At 37.7% G+C, this 13,468-nt stretch overlaps 2 protein-coding genes across 5 annotated transcripts in view; one reads left to right on the forward strand and one right to left on the reverse strand.

Moving 5' to 3' along the window:
* The first annotated feature begins 3,252 nt into the window (after positions 1 to 3,252).
* Positions 3,253 to 8,807, forward strand: n6amt1 (N-6 adenine-specific DNA methyltransferase 1). 4 transcript variants are annotated; one of them, XM_046837290.1, is made up of 7 exons: positions 3,253 to 3,404; positions 4,571 to 4,735; positions 5,737 to 5,823; positions 6,059 to 6,149; positions 6,956 to 7,039; positions 7,228 to 7,369; positions 7,751 to 8,807. In XM_046837290.1, exons 2-7 carry the CDS (start codon positions 4,608 to 4,610, stop codon positions 7,870 to 7,872), a joined length of 654 nt encoding a protein of 217 aa, XP_046693246.1. In that variant the 5' UTR covers positions 3,253 to 3,404; positions 4,571 to 4,607; the 3' UTR covers positions 7,873 to 8,807. The 4 variants fall into 4 exon arrangements, with proteins under 4 accessions (XP_046693246.1, XP_046693250.1, XP_046693248.1 ...); XM_046837294.1 differs by having other exon boundaries at positions 7,754 to 8,807; XM_046837292.1 differs by lacking the exon at positions 3,253 to 3,404 and adding an exon at positions 3,414 to 3,452.
* The window catches only part of gart (phosphoribosylglycinamide formyltransferase), a 31,405-nt gene continuing 26,741 nt past the window's right edge, over positions 8,805 to 13,468 (reverse strand). The window contains exons 19-22 of the mRNA XM_046837288.1: positions 12,868 to 12,998; positions 11,599 to 11,740; positions 10,894 to 11,009; positions 8,805 to 9,342 (exon numbers count right to left, since the gene is read on the reverse strand). Of these exons, the coding sequence (XP_046693244.1) occupies positions 9,151 to 9,342; positions 10,894 to 11,009; positions 11,599 to 11,740; positions 12,868 to 12,998 (581 nt within the window). The 3' untranslated portion in view covers positions 8,805 to 9,150. The remainder of the gene's footprint in view (positions 9,343 to 10,893; positions 11,010 to 11,598; positions 11,741 to 12,867; positions 12,999 to 13,468) is intronic.

The following is a 13,468-nucleotide window of genomic DNA, read 5'->3' on the forward strand; positions in this document are numbered from 1 at the left end:
AGAACTCACTGTGTTGGGTTTTAACATTATTTACAGCATCTGGTAGACAACCTTATACAGAGCAACTTGCAATTATCAAATTTATTCAACTTGAGCAGTTGAGGGTTAAATACCTTGCCCAGAATCCTAGTGGCAGCTTATGGAGCTGGGATTTGACCTCATGACCTTCCAATCAGAAGACCAACACTTTAACTACGGAGCTACCACATCCCAAAATTCAGAGACTAAAGCAGAATAACCAACAGAAACCGGGTGCTCATGTGAATAAGTGCTGTTCACTCAGTGCAGGTTTTTTTTTAAGTTATATGACATATTCCTTTGCACCTGTATCACTTTTAGTTGTAGCTCTGTAGATTTATTTTCTTTGCAAACTCCCCCACTGTTGGAGATCAAGGACAAGGCTATAAGCCAAGCCAGGTATTTTTGTGTTAATTAAACCTTAATGGGAGAAATTTAAATGTAATTTTCTTCTCTTTATCTAGAGTTTCGGTGCCAGCTTTAAAACAATAAAAATCACCCTTAAAGTAAAAAATTTTAACCTAGTAACATTTTAACATGGACGAATGCTGCCCTCTATTGACTCTTAAGCCTTTTTCAAAGCAGTTGGGACTTTACATGGTACTCATTAAAACTGTCAAACAGTATTTTATACTTGCTTAAAAACTTCTTGTCCAGACAAGTAATTCATGTAGGGTACATATTGGTGTACAGTACATATGTCTGTACTTTCCTCTACACAGTTTTACAACCTCTCTTCTTTTAATCGATTGTAGAAATAACTCCATTTTGGTCACTCCTACAAAGCAAAGCAAGTCATTTATCAAAGCCCTACCCAAGAAGGCCTATGTGTATAAGACACTTACAAAATGCTGTTGTTTTAGAGACATAAAAATAAAATGTTTGCTCTATCGCTTTCTGTTTGGGGAAAAAAAAATCTAATTGTTTTACTGTGTCTCCTTTATATGCGTCACGTCTTTATGTGTGACCGAGCTGGGACTGTTAATGAGTAAAACGGTACATTGGAGACTATAACTGGGACCATCTGGAGCGGCCCCACATATCCTAAACAAAAGAACGTGAATGGAGAGTTTAAAAGTCTGTTTAATCCATTGTGTCTGTCAAAGAAAACAGGCTGATTGTTTCACAGTGTGAGTCTGTAATCACCCATGTGGATGCGAACTTCACATGTAGGTTAAATATGCTTACTGAAAAAACCTAAGACCAGGTGGTGTTATTTTCTAGCTTCCTTATTACTTGACTGATCAGAATAAGTTTTTTGCCTTACTCTTTTCATGTATAACTGTTATCGGGTTACAAGAAAGATATCTATAACATAAAATTATTCATTCATTCAAATTATTCATCATTATGCAAATTCATCTCCACTGCTTCTTTTTCTCTACTCATCCCAAGGCATACAGAGACTAAGCCATCTCCAGTTGTGCGCCACCCCAGGAGGTTAGAAGAAGCTGACCCTGCAGGGATCCCGAGGCATCTAGAGGTTGCTCCAGCTCCAGTTGTGCCCCTCCTCATGAAAATTTTAGACTTTGAAAAAGAAGATGCCAACTCTGTGAGGATCCTGAGAAATCTAGAGATTTATGAGAACCTTATGGCGATCCCTTTTAGTTCTATTTAGCTAGCCATTTCAAGGGACCTTATTTGCACCCTGAACAATCTACACAGTGGATCTACACCCCCCACCTGATCAATCTACACAACACCCACCTCTCTATTGAGGTAAACATGCTCTTAAAATATAATTAATATAAAAGTCTGTTACTGTTGTGTATTGTTTAAGAAAAATTATTTGGCTATCGAAGATCTTAACTAAGAAGAAATTTATTCCAGCAGAGCAGTGGCAAAATACATGAAATAGTCTGGGTTTATTAAAGTTAAAAAGAACACAGGAAAATTTCTGCTCATTTTATATGTTATAAAAATGTATAAATTTCTTCCTGCTTGGCATTCTAATGGAATTTAAATAAAATAAAAAAAAGACACAAATGTAAATACAAATTAAGTATAAGAACTGAGTAATGGCCCAAATGGCCAAGTGGCACTGTTGTCTAGCCAGACATCTGTAATTGGTAATCATGGTCACAAATACCTTTGCTTAGTATTGTTACAGGTGTTATCACCCAATCTGACAGGTGTTAGTATTATTAAAATGTAATCATGGGCACTTTGGTCACGGATGGTCCGCTCCCACTCCAATACTGATTGATTGAAAGCTATTCACTTGATTTTCTACATAACTGAGTCTTTGATATTTAAGACATTTTGGGGATGAGCTCATTCTGACATATATCTTCTTACAATAGATTAAGACTTCAATTGCCATGAACCGTTTTTGAATTCATGTGTCTATCAGTGTACACCTGATAACCTCAAAAGAGATGGAACTCTAATGAATGGACATTTGGTGTCACCCAGATGAATCTTAAGGTTTTCTCCTCATACCATCTCAGGGAGTTTTTTTCTTGCCACTAGATTTCTCATTACAGATAAACTTGTAAAGCATACATTTACATGGATTTAGTTCTAAATTTGAAGTCATATTCATAATCCTTTTCATTTTGTAAAGCTGTTTTTCGGGCAGTTCTTACTGTTAAAAAAATATTTTGTATTATTTTTATTTCTATCTCATTTTAACACACGATTCTTTTCTGAAGGAAGCTGCTGAGGGTAATTTTGCATTAACAGCCTGAGGATCCATGAGATGAAAAGTCTGCTACAATGGCTCAAGACCACAAGTTGCATTTAATCACTGCACACCTCAACAATGATGCAATGTAATACATGGATATTCAGTGCCACCCAGATGAAGATAGGTTCCCTTTTGAGTCTGGTTCCTCTCAAAATGTCTTCCTGATGCCACCTCTGGGAGCTTTTCCTTGCCACACCTCTGGCTGGCATATTAGGGACAAATATACACTTATAAAGAACAAACTTATACATTATTTTATTACCATAAAAAAACTGATAAATAAATTAAATTAAACAAGAGATGAATTTTTTTAATAATCCTAAATATCTACACATCTACACTATATGATAATATTTCTTATTGTATTCTATTTTAAATCTGTCTGTTCATCAAAAAAGTTTGGCCTTAATGCTTTCTTTAACCCTTTGTCTCTGATTAACTAACGAATTGAAAACACAGGGAAAAGAAAGGGAATGGAGAAATAGAAAATCTATATATATTTGTTTCTCTCTGATTGAAAGGCATCAGAAAATAAGAGGTTTATGACTGAGTGGTTTATGACTGGCTGTCAGGGCAGTAGAAGAAAACTCCAACTACCATAATGCATCGCTGATATCAACCGGAAGCGGAAGATGTGCACGTGATTGTACGTTGGAGAAGGAGTACAAATTTGAGACGCGGATTCGCTCCTGATTTAGTAAGATTACCTTGCTGACATTCCTGTTTATTGTACAGTGAGATTGAGGTATTGCTGGGAGTGTGTTACTGGGGTGTGTGTGTGTGTGTGTGTGTGTGTCTCGGGCGCGTTATTACAGTGCTCAGGTCTGCACCTTGGATGAGAACTCAGTGACCACGCTCTGAACCACGTGTGAAATCTAGCCAATAGGCAAGCCGTGACGTCATAGACAGGCGAAGTCGCGTAAACCAGGAAGCTACAAGATGGCTGTGCGGTGGTAGCGACATTAGCTTCTGCTCGTGCCGGTAAGCGCTTTGAGTGTGTTATCTGTGCAGTCATGAGCTTATATGCAGGCAGAATTCCGTCTGCGTGTTTCCTGCTTGCCCCGATTCATTTCGTGGGGGTGACACGCAGCCGATGTGTTGTTTCCTTAGCTTAGGAGCGTGCTTAGTCGGCTCTCGAGGGTATCGGTTGTTAGCATTTTAGCCGTGCGGCTATGCGCTCCCGGCTGCGAGGTGAGCTTCCGTTCCCCGGGGATTGCGCTCGTTTGGCGGTTTCCTTCTCCGGTGCGTGTGACGCGGTGCTCCGTATTCTTCCTCCGAGGTGGGAGAACTTTCGGGGAGCGCTCTCCGAGGTGAGAGGTGGATGAAATTTCGGGAAATTCGGGGAAGCACGCCTGGCGGCTGCTTCTTCTCCCGGTGCGGGCGGCGCAGCATTGCATGTCTCTCTCTCCAAGGAGGATGAGATGATGGATGCTGGCGAGTCTGCGGACTCCTCACAGCCTGTGCTGTACGTGGAGCTCCTTGAGGTCGTGGCACGGGCCGGTCTGAGCTGGGTCTAGCCGGTCGTGTAGCAGAAGCAGCGCGCACCCAGTGAGCTGGATGAGCGTTTCCTGGCTGACCCTCCACTCTGACCCCAGCTTCTGAACAAGCTGGGATATGTGAAGAAAGAATTTCACTATGCAAAAACAGACTTGTCTTCTTTTAGACAGTTTCATTACAGCTGAGGTTGATTTACACTTCTTGATAATAGCTTTAACAGTAGAGATGGATATTGTCAAGCCTTTTTTTTTTTTAATGGCCATTGTCTAAAGGTCAACCCAATTTTGTCTTATTTTGTAAACTTCTGTTGATTTGTGTTGGTTCAGTTTGTGCATTTGATAATATTGTTTTATCTGCTTTTGACAGTTTTTATGAAAAGGTGTCCATTAGCCATGTCCTGCTAATGTACCCGACTCCGTTGTACTCCCATGCCGGTCATGGGCCGTTCTCTGAGGTGTACGAGCCAGCAGAAGACACTTTCCTTTTGATTGACACCTTGGAGAAGGATGCTGCTTTGCTGCGGCAAATCAAGTGAGTATTAAATTCTATTTGCTCTTGTAATAAATTTTACTTTTGTTCTTACAGTTTTATGTCAATATGTATTGTTTTTGCAAGTCCTGGTAAACAGTTATATAGGGCAGAATATGTTGATTATTTATGTTGTTTGTGGAATTGGGTGCAAATATGCATGCATTCTAAAGACAAAAAGATAATAAGGTATGTTGAATAAAGAAATAAGTTGCAAAAAGGAAACATTTTAAAAGCCTTTGGTGTTCGAGATTTTTCCTTTACACAGTGCTTTTAAATTTTAGCCCGCTTTTGTTTAAATGTGAGGTGTTGCGTAAGTTATGGTTCTATGTGAATTATTTTCTATTTGCACTTCGCTGATTTTAAAACTTGGTCACTTATTAGTCATTTACTGAAGTTACATAGAAATGTTTTTGGTCAAACCAAACTAAAAGTTCTCACTAGGTTTACAACAGTTACATGGTCTTTCCACTGCAGGCCACCCCACAGGTTTTCAAGCTATTTATTGGGTCTAAAGTTTTATTATGTGGCCATTGAGCGACACTGTCATAAGTACAGAAGATTTATTCAACTTTATTACAAAAATAAAAAAACAGTACTGAATCATGAAAATGTGCTAAATTAAATAAATATGAATATATTAATTATATTGATAAATAATGAGGAAAAGATATGCATTCAAACTAAAACAAAAAGTAACAGTCCAAATAAATAAAATAACAAACAAGCTGGTTTTTTTCCTCCATGAATACCTAATTTCTTACTACATTCATATTTCTGTTTCATGCTGTTAGTTAATGTTTAATGCATTTGATTAAAGTGGAACATTTAGTTTGCATATCTGTGTTGCCAGGATTGATCATTCTGTCACTTATGAGCGCGTATTCTGCTGCTTTTCCTGAAATACTTATAGCAAAAACATTAACTTCAGTGTGGACTTATGTTGTTAATGTGTGTGCAACTGATCCCTGAGATTCTTGTTTTGGTTTCTCTATGCATTTCAGCCCCGCTGTGTGCCTTGAGGTTGGCACTGGCTCAGGGGTGGTTTCTGCTTTCTTGGCTTCCGTAACTAGAGCTGAGGCATTATATCTGTGAGTATGAGTATTAATTGTGATCAGGATTAAATTTGATATCAGCATTTTACGTTCTCCAAAAAAAAAAAAAGTTCTGCTACATGTGACCTGTGTGGAAATTGTTCTTTGAGTCACTGGTTTTAGAGTTTTTTGCAACCGATAGTATAATATGAAACTCACTTTAACTGTGAATCATAGTAAGTAAATTGTTCATCTTACAATGCCTTGTTTTGATATTTTGTGCATGTTGAAGCTGCACTGACATCAACCCAGCGGCAGCACAGTGCACAGCAGAGACGTCTCGCCGCAACAAGCTTCACCTGCATCCGCTTATAACGGACTTGGTGAGATACGCTGCACTCGCTCTGCTTTCTCTGCTCTTGGACTTTTGTTTTAATGGTGTGATGCTAAACGGTGCTGCAATGCATTGTGATATTAAAGATAGACTGTATACCTTTAATACCTACTGATATCTAGTATATTATAACTACTTCACATTCAGTTTTTAGGAATTTAAAGCATTAATATTAATAAACATGCTTAATATTAGTGTGTGTGTGTGTGTGTGTGTGTGTGTGTGTATGTGTGTATATATATATATATATATATAAAAGCATTTCACTACATGTCGTACCCTGTGTATTTGACAAATAAAATTTGATTTGATATACTTTTTTTTTTTTTTTTTTTTATGTATTTTTTTTACATTTCACATTGATGGCCTTTAGCACCCAATTTTATCAAAGAGACTTACAATAGATTATATAAATAACTGTACAATTTTAATTATTAAGTTATTTGGCTGTATGAGTATTATTTGATGATTTAATTATATGAGTAGTTATAGGCCTTGCTCAAGGGCCCAGTAGTGGCAGCTTAGTGGTGCTTTTTTGTGCTGCGGAACAGCTCAGGTGTACAGTAATGTAGGAAGCTACTGTAGATTAGATGCACTTAATATACTATTAGAGCACTGGGAATGATGAAAAAGGTATTATCCATATCGTAATTATAACCTTGCCCATTAGAGCATGTTTTTCTCAGGCTTTTCAGGCTTTGCCTTTTTTCTTTTATGAAAGTATACCTATTTCAGTATAACTTAGCACTGATGTGAATGTAAGATTGGTTCTATTTTTTATTTTTTTTCCCTCAGACTCAGTGTCTGTTGCCCAGATTGAATGGAATGGTGGATGTTCTTCTCTTTAACCCTCCATATGTAGTTACACCATCTGAGGAGGTATGTTTAAATAATGATCAGTTGGTTGTTGTTTGTAAGATAATGGTGTTGAGATTCTGGTATGGTAAAAACTGCTTTTGTTCTTTTTTTTTTTTTTTTTTTTTCTTAATGCAAGTATTGTAAATTCCTTGGAAAAGTACAACTGAAATGATTTTTTTTCTGTCATTTTGTTGGACTTTTGTGCACAGGTGGGCAGTCATGGCATTGAGGCATCCTGGGCAGGAGGAAAGAGAGGCAGGGAGGTGATGGATAGATTCTTCCCCATGGTTTCACAGCTATTATCGAATCAGGGCCTGTTCTACCTCGTCACAGTGTCTGATAACAATCCAGGTAGGAGGATCTGTAAGAAAGACCTGTTTAGCCAAAAATTGTATGTATTAGTATTAACTTTCTGCATGTTAAATGAATGAGTTTTGTCTGTGTCACCACATTTCTATGCCAGTATAACAGGGCATTAAGAGTTGCTCAGGTGACTGTAAAGGAAAATGATTAAATGATGCATATGTACACTAAGGCTTACTATATACAGTATTATTCATATATTATATTATTCTTATATAATCAGTGATACATGAACTTGCCTTTCCTTTGGGTATTATACTGAAGGCTTAGGGACATTTTTGGAGGCTTTCAGCACTGATTTAAATGATCCAGCTGCAATGCAGTTATAATGATCTAGTTAGAAACTGTCTTTTCTCTCCTCTGGTCTAGAAGAGATTCTGTCTCTGCTTGGCGAATTCGGGTTAAGAGGAGAGGTGTGTCTGTCTCGTCAGGCGGGAAGAGAAAAGCTGTCTATCCTGCGCTTCAGCAAGAGAGACATCACAGGACTCTGAACACTAAAGCTACACTGCATACGGACTACAATCCTCTCTGTTTTCCCAAAAGCAGAGTAAAGGGAAAAAAAACTGGATTCAAAGTGTGAGATTTAAGTGGCAGTCAGGAGATTGGAAAGTGTGATGGTGAATTCTGGACATCTGACCTAGTGCATCCTTAGAGGAACTATAAAGGGATATGTTTTTGAAAGACCTTTTTGAAGAGGTTCTGACAGCTACCTCATAGATTGGAATGGTTAAAGTGTTGCAGTAGTGACTTTGTGTACTATGTAAATGATTGTTCTGCCTGTATGTTCCAGCCTTCAGAGGACAGTGGTGGTTACGGGGTACGTCTGCCACTGATTGAAGTCAAACCTGAGTAGAGCACGAGATGCGGAAGTGAAGATGACCTGATTTCTTTTGTGTTTGATGGCATTGGCTATTTTATTAGCAAGTGTTTAATGAAGAGATGTTGAGTTGTGAAGTGGCCATAATGAGAATATGATTCTGCATCACATTTATTGGTTCATGTCAATATTTTTCCCAGTAGGTTGCATTTTCCTTGGGGAACACAGTTACCTTGGGGAATCTTTTAACGATGTATAATGTTGTGTACCTTTTGTAGTATAAAGCAAACCCATTTAAATGACATGGTGAGGCTAATTACTGAAAATGCTATTTAAAAAAAAGACCAAAAAGTTGAGGGTTCATGTCTCACCTTCTGCCAAATGCTTAGGTAATTTACATTAATTTTGATTTTGTTTCAAAATAAATGACAATTACGTATTTTTAAATGTGTGTATATAAAGCAAATAACTGCAACAACACAAGGGAAAATGTGGGACTTTTTTTGTCACTATTTGACCATCTTATGTTTGGTTAATTTTTTTATTCAAACCTTGGTGTTGAACATTGACACTTGTAGAATCTTAATTAATAAACTCATCAAGATCTTATTGTTGTCATGATTTAATACAGTCAGACAGTGTCACAGTGTCAGCTATTTCATGCAAAGAACAGTTTTACAAACAGTAATTAGTGACTTGTAACTTTTTTGAGGAAACTGGGTGCTTCAATCGGTTCATAATCTTGAACAGGAATGTATAAGGAATGTGTAGTTTTAAGTTTTACACAATGTAAAACTTTACAAAGGCGAATTTACAACACATTAACATCAACACATGAAGTGACATGGAATGAACAGTTACTCAATGAAATTCAGAAATCATGGATACTCTTAACAGTGGACCAGAGTCCAGCTGTAGCTCCTATCTGTATATTTAGCTCAAGCCTAAACACCTATGCTGATTGGTTCCAGATGATGTGTCCGTCCTCCCCAAGTCTCACTGCTCCACTCGCTACAAGCTCTAAAGCAGCGGGGAAGGCCCGATGCTCTGCCTCCCGGATACGCTCCGATAGACTGTCCTCTGTATCGTTTATTAGAATAGGAACAGCGTCCTGAACGATGATAGCTCCTGCATCCACCTCCTCCTGGTAACACAACATGGTTTTAACAAGGATAAGCTAGGTTCCGAGGCCATCTTTGCAGATAAAAAGTTAATCCAAAACAGGAAGATCTTGTACAAACCCGATTCCAAAAAAGTTGGGACACTGTACAAATTGTGAATAAGAGAGTAATGCAATAATTTACAAATCTCAAACTTATATTTCATTCACAATAGAATATACCGGTAGATAAAATATCAAATGTTGAAAGTGAGACATTTTAAATTTACATGCCAAATATTGGCTCATTTTTTGATTTTATGAGAGCTACACATTCCAAAAAAGTTGGGACAGGTAGCAATAAGAGGCCGGAAAATTAAATGTACATATAAGGAACAGCTGGAGGACCAATTTGCAACTTATTAGGTCAATTGGCAACATGATTGAGTATAAAAAGAGCCTCTCAGAGTGGCAGTGTCTCTTAGAAGTCAAGATGGGCAGAGGATCACCAATTCCCCCAATGCTGCGGTGAAAAATAGTGGATATATAGCAATATCAGAAAGGAGTTTCTCAGAGAAAAATTGCAAAGCGTTTGAAAACATTGTCGGTGAACACAATCCACCGTGCCATTCGCCCCTGCCAGCTAAAACTCTATAGGTCAAAAAAGAAGCCATATCTAAACATGATCCAGAAGCGTAGGCGTTTTTTCTGGGCCAGGCTTATTTAAAATAGACTGTGGCAAAGAGGAAAACTGTTCTGTGATCAGACAAATCAAAATTTTAAGTTATTTTTGGAAAACTGGGACGCCATGTCATCCGTACTAAAGAGGATAAGGACAACCCAAGTTGTTATCAGCGCTCAGTTCAGAAGCCTGCATCTCTGATGGTATGGGGTTGCATGAGTGCGTGTGACATGGGCAGCTTACACATCTGGAAAGGCACCAACAATGCTGAAAGGTATATCCAAGTTCTAGAACATATGCCTTCATCCAGACGTCGTCTCTTTCAGGGAAGACCTTGCATTTTCCAACATGACAATGCCAGACCACATACTGCTTCAATTACAACATTGCAGTCCAGATCTTTCACCCATAGAAAACATTTGGCGCATAATAAAGAGGAAGATGTGACGAGGAAGACCTAAGACAGTTAAGCAACTAGAAGCCTGTTTTAGACAAGAATGGGACAACATTCCTATTCCTAAACTTGAGCAACTTGTCTCCTCAGTCCCCAGACGTTTGCAGACTGTTATAAAAAGAAGAGGGGATGTCACACAGTGGTAAACATGGCCTTGTCCCAACTTTTTTGAGATGTGTTGATGCCATGAAATTTAAAATCAACTTATTTTTTCCTTAAAATGATAAATTTTCTCAGTTTAAACCTTTGATATGTCATCTATGTTGTATTCTGAATAAAATATTAAAATTTGAAACTTCCACATCATTGCATTCTGTTTTTTTTTTTTACAATTTGTTCAGTGTCCCAACTTCTTTGGAATTGGGTTTGTATGTGAGAGATACAAACTTTAAATCTTTTTCAATAATATTTTTTATTCTAAAGTGATCATGGTCTTTATGTTCAAACATGCCAAACTTACAGCCACAAAGTGCACACTGCAGCCGGTTATCCGAACCCCAGCCAGCAGTGCTTGCTTTTGTGCGTTCACCCCTTTGAAGGAAGGCAGCAGTGACGGATGGATGTTCAGCAGCTTTCCTGTTACACAGAAAAGATTTCCTTATATTGGCAACACTTTCTCCCCCTACATACACTATTATATTAGTTGGTCAATTCATTCACAGAGCTTGAGAAGGCACTTGACTCCTCAATGGGTCATTACTACCTATAGTCTAATACTGTCAATATAGTTATTCCCCAAGTTACGGTGGAGACGTGTTCTGATATACAAAGGGATATACAAAGAAAAATAATTTCATTGTGCTGTAAAAGTACTTGTGACAAATAAAAAAAATATATAAGATAAACCCCTTTGCATGTTTGCTGTGTCTGGTGGTTGAATATAAATATATATTACCCGTGTTTAGATTTATACTATTTACCTGCATTTACATTATGTTTTACACTCCTAACAAAGCTTTAGACACCATGCTGCTCTGATGAACAAATAATAAATTATTTTATCAACCTGTGATCGCAGATGTGGTAATATTCCACAATGGACTTTAAAATAGGATGAACTTGGGAGATTTGGTTTTTGACTCCGTTCTTGTATAAGAATTCCCTATTTAAATCAATCACTGGACCTAATAGCAGTACGTAAGTGTCGGACAAGCTTGGCTCCTACCATTCCACTTTCTAACAAAGGGTCCGGTGAGGATTCTCATAAAGCCGGCGAGACACACTAGCTCCACTCCAAACTCCTCCAGAACACGGTCAATGGTGCTGTCAAACTCCATCCGGCTGCCATACAGCTTATGATCTACCACCTGAATAAGCACAAAAACATTAGAAAACGTCTGAAACTTGGTTCTTTTTCACAAATTAATATTTGGACCATATTGGATAGTTCTTGGATGTACTTCTATACTGAAAAGGAACTTGCTTTCAGAAAAGAAGTGTATCAATTACTAAAAATACAAAGAGCTTTGAAATTCTTGAATAACTGAAGTGCAGAGACAATGCTGAACACACAAACTAACTTATATAAAATATAATGTATTTAAAAAGTGTTGCATGACAATTCATGAACAAATTGTTCACTGAGAACAGATCAGTATGAGCTGCATGTGATATTAAACAGGTGAATATTCAGCTGGATAACATTCTTTTACCAAACAAAAAATAACAAAATAGCTTGCTAGATAACTCACTCATCCACACACATATAGCATCTCCCTATATTAGTTTGCTTTCTGTATTAGGAAAACCATGCTGAGGACATAAATTCTAGACACTTTCTCTCAGGTGTGACAACACTATCAACAAAACACTCAAATCAGGCACTCAATCAGTGTATTTCATTTCTGTATATTTGTTTGCCTTATGGGAGACTTCAAAATCTGGAGTTAATTAACTAGCTAATTCTGTTGAACATTTAAAAATGATGCCACCAAATATTTGTTTTCTGAACAGCCATATGCAGTAATTTTCATAGTTCATCATAGGGCTTTGGCAAATTTTTTGCAAATGGCTTTTGAATTACAGAGTTATTACCTGTGTTTGGGTTTGTACTTCTAGATTCAGATTCCAATGGTTTGGCTATGTGTTTGTAGCCTAATATATTTTCTCTAAATGTTCTTTATATAAACCTTATTTATATGGTAATCTCCTAGTATTTTAAATGCAAAAACACACAAGAATTGGACAGTGAATGACTGAAAGAAAGATCTGTGGACAGAGGAGTAAAAATTTGACTTTTTGGCTGTAACTGAACTTATATAAGATGAAGAACAGGATATTAACTGTAAGTTACTCAAATTTGAATCAAAATATTTTAACTATATATTAATTCCACAGTGAACAGCCCATGAAGACACTCACTTGGACAGTAGCAAAACTAAACAGAAATGTAATACATAAAAAAGTATATTAAATGCAAATTGTTGGGAGTTACCCGTGTCTGAATGCCTGCCATAGAGGCTCTCTTCAAGCCCAGGACACCTGGCCGGTTTGAAATGACCACCACAATCTCAGCAGAACTTGATGGCTTCTTGGTCTGTTCCATCAGTGCCTGAAGATTGGTGCCTACCAACACATCCACATTGTGCTTATGAGGCATGAGTTATTTACAGGAACCAGACTTCTAGATATATTTAATTACATTAAATACAAATCTAAACCCGACCAGGCATAACATTATGACCGCTGACATGACTAACACTGATTATAGGCTAATTGATTTACATGGTGAGTGAAGGCTGGCCTGTGTGGTCCAATACAACAGAAGAGCTACTGTAGTTCAAATTGCTGAAGTAGTTAATGCTGTTAACGCTTGACGAGTCAGAACTGTTTAGGCAGCAAAAGGGGAACAAGCACAATATTAGGCAGGTGGTCATAATGCTATGCTCGGTGTATATTAAACCTTAAACATACATAAATGTAGTCGTCGACTTACGACCACAATTGGGACAGACAGACCGGTCGTAAGTAGTAGAGTAGGCTATATGTACAGTACTGTGAAATTATGCCGGAAGCTGGTACGCACTGTCGTACGC

The sequence above is a fragment of the Silurus meridionalis genome, chromosome 24 (genome assembly GCF_014805685.1).
Source record: "Silurus meridionalis isolate SWU-2019-XX chromosome 24, ASM1480568v1, whole genome shotgun sequence".
Taxonomy (NCBI): domain Eukaryota; kingdom Metazoa; phylum Chordata; class Actinopteri; order Siluriformes; family Siluridae; genus Silurus; species Silurus meridionalis.

Bases quoted from the DNA above. Each gene is read 5' to 3' on its own strand.
- n6amt1 (XM_046837290.1), top strand. From the start codon at position 4,608: ATGTACCCGACTCCGTTGTACTCCCATGCCGGTCATGGGCCGTTCTCT. The intron at 4,736-5,736 runs GTGAGTATTAAA...TATGCATTTCAG, and splicing joins GCTTTGCTGCGGCAAATCAA to CCCCGCTGTGTGCCTTGAGG. The intron at 7,040-7,227 runs GTATGTTTAAAT...TTTTGTGCACAG, and splicing joins TAGTTACACCATCTGAGGAG to GTGGGCAGTCATGGCATTGA.